We start from the raw sequence: 6,065 nt of genomic DNA on the forward strand, positions 1-6,065 counted from the left end.
TGCCTCAATGTCTTAGGAGTCAGTGGCGGCGACGACAACAACAGCTGGCAAATACAAGGCAATTGCCAGTGACGGGACGACAATAATGGTCAGGTCGAGACACGATATATACCTAACGCGTGGCGGCTTAAGTATCCGCTAAGTTAGCTTGCGATTACTTAGGTGAAAGTAGGGTTTGGCGAGATGACATAGTTGTAAGGTGTCTGCTTATCTAAGTTAGCGTTACCAGGGAACCGGGAGTAGGGACACGGTTTGTGTTGTACTGACAGGAGGGGCCCGCCATCTAAAGCAATGCTTAAAAGCCGTAGTGCCAAACGTAGAGCTTGAAAAATCTGTCTTTTTAGAGTTCGACGTTAGATAATGGCACCAGTGATTGCCAAGGTATGAATCAATACGGCCGAGAAAAAAGTTCTAATTTTACAGACGAGAAAAAATTACTTGCTAGGGGTAATATTGAAAGGGTGGATGATTGTAAAATAGATAGATGAAGAGTCCTGGCGATAGCTTAGTGGGTAACGTATCTTTCTGCTAACCTTTGGGAGACGTTGTAGAAACACGAAGATTGGTTCGAACCCGGGCATAGACCCGTTTCGCTTCGTGCCGTCTAATGGAATGCCTAACGCCGATATCGGACGTAAAACACGAAACATAGAGAGATATATGCAGAATCCCACGAAGAAGATAGGACCCAAACAATGTGATAACATAGTAGTAGATTCTTTCGAATGGAATATCACTGATATACTATGATTATTGTAATGGGGAGCTTTCTTTGTGCCCTGCAGGATCTCAGGACTTTGATGGAATCAGAATGGATTTTCCGATGTGAGGTAACTATCAGCACTCTGCTGAAATGCGTACAGAGTGCACTAAGCAAATGACAGAAGAGCGCGAGCTATATCACTTTAGAAAGAAAGACAATCGTAAAAAAACGGCACGGATTGATCATTAGGTAATGGCGTCTTATGTTGCAGAGATGAAAAGCTAATGTTAATAACGAGGGCCGCGAAGTGACACTTCATGCATCTATGTATAAAATTGATTACTACATTGCTTCAATATGCGATAAAGTTGGTTCTTTAATAAACGGGCTCGAGAGGCTTCGTTCCTAGTACTAGTCGCCAGTTCATCAGAACCTTTCAGCGGAAAGCCCTGCTACCTGTAAGATAAACTAATTATTTATCTACGTAAACCCGGTTTCGATCATGAGAACTTCTTAGCGGGTCAATTACATACTTTGAAGTAACGCAGTAGGAGATCCAAGAAGGGTCACTAAGGAAGGACCAGCGCATTAATATCGAACACTGCGCCCACCTAACGGTAGACGCAACTTGTTCAGTCACCGTAGCTGCAAACAAACTCGAAATCGGTTTGAAGGTGGACCATTTTTGAATTAAATGTTTCTTGTTTTCAATGAAGTTTGAATCAAAACGTCCCAAATCAAAAAGATGATTGATATCTCAGCGGCGGTCATATATGCTATTGGATGTCTGGATATCTGACAATGTATTTTCTGAAAACGTTCTATACCTGTTCCTATACACAATAGTTCGAACTTTATCCCTTTTTTTTTGTGACATCTTAGTCATCATCATCAGAACTTTGTTTTTTAGATTATGATGATCCGTTCAGTTAAAATTGCGCTCCTACCAAACGTATAGCTAAGTTTGCATGTTTACAGTTTTGCCTTTGGATTCCATAAAATTTATCCGACAATGTATGATTTCAGTGTACAGCTGGTGCATTACAAAGACGGATGTAAATAAACTACAAATGATAAGAACATATCTAACAGTCGCTGTGTGTAAAAAGCACTGCCACGACTCTGGATGGCGTATTATATATATATTATTTGGCAAAACAACAAGTTCGTTGAAGGCAATATCAGCACCGACGCGCAGTTGGCCATTTTGTGTTTCACTAATAAATATTAATTACAATAAGTAAAGTGTTTTCCAAACAGATAACGCCGCAAGTTGACTTCGGTACGAAATTAATCGCCTGCTTAGAAATCGTTCAGCATTGTCTCTTCGGAGCCGATCTTTTCCGGACCTCCTATGAAGGTCATCGCGGAGCGTCGTAACTCATTGCAGTACAACATCAGAAATAGCAATCGGCCACGGCCATACGCTCTATCAGCTGTCAATGGCGCTTACGTCGGGTACGTACTATAGCATTTCGTCCATGGTATTGCCTTAGACTAGCGTCTACCATGTCCGCCAGAAATAATTAATATATATATTGCTATGGAAACAATTAGTAAGATATATATATATATATGAGCAAGTACAATGCACATAAATACGTGCAAATACGTATTTATATGCGATTTTTTACAGCATAACAGCGTCTTGTCGTATGTACTGTGACTTTGCGGACGCTGAATTTGTCGCTGCTATTTCTATAGTTGTCCTTTGTGGTTGTTTCCTGCAACTGGCCTGCGACTTTCGTTTACAATTCATATCTACCACAGCCAGAGTTCACCAAGTGAGATTTTACGCTTAACGATGTTGACGCGACGACACAATGGTCCGCCCGTCGCTAGCACGCATAAAAACGCGCGTGGTTCAAAGCGTGCGAAAACTACAAAAGTTCTTAATGCCTCAGCGGCACATCTTTGTGTGGTTAGAATATGATTTTTGTCAGTCTACCTCGAATTGCCCATGCAAAATTTACAACGCAGCGATCGCGCTCGTACGCCCATGCTTCTTATAACATACAATGGCGACTCATAACGAAAATATGAGCATTGGCATAAATCCTCTATTGCTGTATCGTTAAATTTTCCGTAACTGCCGGAAAGGCATCGGTCTGGTCAATGAGCGAACTAGCGCTCTACGGACACTAACGTTTATAGATGCACAATCAAATGCTATGATATACTATCATCAACTTAGAAATCTGCAGAATACGTAACAAAATAAAGACAGCACCGCCGTCTCCGCCAACGATGACGACGTCGCATTCGGAGTGCTATTATTCGGATGCAGTGGGCGATTTTTCTCTACGAGATTTTTCCCACGTAGCTTCCCTATCCTGTAGGACGTAGCTCTCGAGATCCGGGCGGATCGAACATCATGTACCGTTTCAACAGTTTGTCCGACAGTCAACTGCGATCCACGGACTGCGCGGTTATGGGAGCACGCATGAACGCGGAAACGTAAATACATATGTGTGAATATTGCAAGAGTCTGGACGCTTTCTCTAATCTATTCTTCTATCTTCACGTCGGGTCCAATTCATACATAGTGAATAGTGAGTGGCGTCAGCCACTGTAGGCTGTATTGGTAGGGCTCGCGCACTGCGTGTGAATGCGAAGACTGAACACGACATCCTAGCTACATTCAAAGATAACTAAATGAAGGACTTGCCGCCGGTGTATTTCCCTTTGTTTGGATGTCATTTCAGTATTGGTCAGTAGTATGCTTAAGTTTCTCGTTGTTGGCTTATTTGAATGGTTCAGCTCAGTCCGGTCTGTTCAAAGCCCGTCTCGTCGCTGTTCTTCTTTTTCTCCTCCTTCTGGTCTTCTTTCACGGCATCTCATTTAAGAAGAGACTACGCTGGCTTGCGCGCAAATGCGAAACGTGTTTTGCGGGGGCGGCCCTCAAGGTATAGGCAGTTTCGCTAATGGTAGCGTTGATGTCAGCTTCTTCATAAGGGGCAACTCACTCCCCGAATAAAGTCTTGGTTTCTCGTGTCCTTGTCACACGATCGATATCACCGCAACAGGGCCACTGACAGCAACGACAGCAACAAGTGGCGGTAGCATTTGTCATTTTGAGTTCAACGATGACGGTAGACGGCGGAAGCTGTTTAGAAGAGCAGCGGATTGAAGATGGCGGAAGATATGAGGAGTGGGTAAGAGAGTCCGAGAAATTATAGATTGGCGTTTATGTAAAGGTACCCGCTGTTTAAATAGAGTCACTTACACAGGATCAGTAATAAACAGTAAAGATACAGTAATAAACGCATGCAGCTAGCAATTGAGATAACGGGTACTGTACAACCTATAGACGTATATGTGATGCATCGATGAGGACTCACTTGGTTAACGGTGGAAGAGCAATAGAAAGGGATAGCTTCGACATGATAAATGCCCTGTGATCTACTTGGATATTGATGATTTAGGAGGACACAAAATGCAGGGGCTTACGTAGGCACTGAAGGAACGCGTTGATTTTAAATGTTTTTTTTTTTTTTTTTTTTTTTATTAGAAGAATTACATGCATTTCCGACGCAAGAAGACGTTGGGACAAAAAAATATCAGCAGTTCGGTAGAAAAATGTGTTTTTATAAGTTATATGAAATAGGTATGGTCATATACTCTAGTTCATAGCTTGTTAATCTCTAGACTCGATTTCTTTACAGACTTGTTACTTGGATTAGTATATAAAAAAAAAAACATACTTTTGCAACACAACACCACAATCAAAGTATATTATCAATTATTACGCAGTTTATAGAAGCATTGACATAGATAAAGCAAGACTTGACATAGAAAGTATATATAATAAATAATCATTATTTCCAATTCAGATTCTACGGTCGGCTTTTTTTTGTGATTACTTACACAAATGATTTCTCATGATGTTATTAATTAACTTGGTTTTGTAAATTGGACTAGATGCGGTTTTATGATTGTTCCTACGACTAGAGTTTTTCATCAGCGGTAGCTCTCGACCCTGCAGTTCTCCAACACATTGGGTGTGCTTACACCCGCAAGTGTCTAACCACGATTATAACGAACATTATTTTAGTACAACATCAATTGATGACGTTGTCAAATAATTTTTTTAAGGTTAATTCAAGCCAGGTGCACGGGTCTGACGTTCGAAAATCTCACGCTTCATCAAAGACGTACCGCAATAGCGGGCATCCAACCGAAGTCGCTCTGTTCTCACACGTATCTATACGGAGCGGCAATTCCAGCGACTGGCGCAGGATACCTGGCTACTGGGGCATATGGCAGAGGGGCCGGACTAACGTGAGCCAAGGGCACAGGAGATACCTTGGCAAGCGGTGCAGAGGCTGCTAAAAGAGGTGTCGACACCGCTGGGACAGCGTATACTGCTGGAGCACCCGGAGGCCCCGGGGCTGGGAACACCCCGGCTGGCACCGCATGGTTGATATGGCTCTGGTAGGAGTATGAAGTAATGAGATTAGTGGGCACTGGAGCAGGGGCTGCTGCATATGCAACAGGTGGAGGCGCAGCCAGCGGGGCAAAATGGGCCGGTGCTCCTATTTTCGACGCAGGCGCAGCATAGGCTGGTGCTGCTGCAATAACCGGATGAAGAGGGGCTACCGGAGCCGCTAGAGCTGGAGGCGGAGGAAAAGCTGTTACGGCTTTGGCCACTCGTGGAACTGGAGACGCAGCTGGCCCATAGAGTAACGGCGCTCTCGGAACGAAGGGCGCGGCAGGATCGCCTGAAGCCAAGACGGTCACTGAAGTTACAGCGAAGCACACGAGAATATACGACAACATCGCAATGGTGAAGTTAGAAGAACGCGAACTCGCGAGAACAACGGTAAACGCTAGAGGCCAAAATAACGATGACAAAAATACTGCGACACCAAGAAAATTGAATGAGGAAAACACACAGAACGACGCACGTTAAAATCGGGGTCGTCAGCGAAGCTTATATAGTGGCGGTTGTGTTCGTTGAAAATGGCTGTGAAAGAAAACAGGGAAAAGGGGGAAGACGCTTTATATGTAAGGCGGGGAACAGGAGCAGCTAAAACCACTTGTTTTGCACGAACTTAGTTGTGCAACCGAAAACTATTCTAGCGGATTTCAGTAGCTATTAGGCATGATAGCGACTGGCGGGACAAGATCAGAACCAAGGGGACGCGTCTGATCTAAATCTTTAGCGGGGATGAGCTGAGAACGATAGTAAAGTAGAAGCCGTTTGCTTAGATTCTCCTTCATTGGAAAAAAACAGCGAAGACTAACAGCGAAGCACGGTTCAACGGCTTCTCGATCCATAAAGATGCTAAGCCTCATTGAAATTCATTGTTGGCTGATCTGTAGTCATATGAGACACACACGATTAGTCGGAGTGATGGTC

The 6,065-nt window shown here is 43.6% G+C and overlaps 1 protein-coding gene across 1 annotated transcript; it reads right to left on the reverse strand.

Moving 5' to 3' along the window:
• Nucleotides 1-4,407: 4,407 nt before the first annotated feature.
• Nucleotides 4,408-5,760, reverse strand: LOC111272429 (uncharacterized). The gene has a single exon (XM_022853880.2). The coding sequence runs from the start codon at nt 5,480-5,482 to the stop codon at nt 4,898-4,900; it is 585 nt and encodes a 194-aa protein (XP_022709615.1). The 5' UTR covers nt 5,483-5,760; the 3' UTR covers nt 4,408-4,897.
• Between the last annotated feature and the right edge of the window lie 305 nt (nt 5,761-6,065).

This window comes from Varroa jacobsoni, unplaced genomic scaffold (genome assembly GCF_002532875.2).
Source record: "Varroa jacobsoni isolate VJ856 unplaced genomic scaffold, vjacob_1.0 scaffold_187, whole genome shotgun sequence".
Classification (NCBI taxonomy): Eukaryota; Metazoa; Arthropoda; class Arachnida; order Mesostigmata; family Varroidae; genus Varroa; species Varroa jacobsoni.

Excerpts from the sequence above, each read along its gene's own strand:
- LOC111272429 (XM_022853880.2), bottom strand. The coding sequence starts at position 5,482 with ATGTTGTCGTATATTCTCGTGTGCTTCGCTGTAACTTCAGTGACCGTC.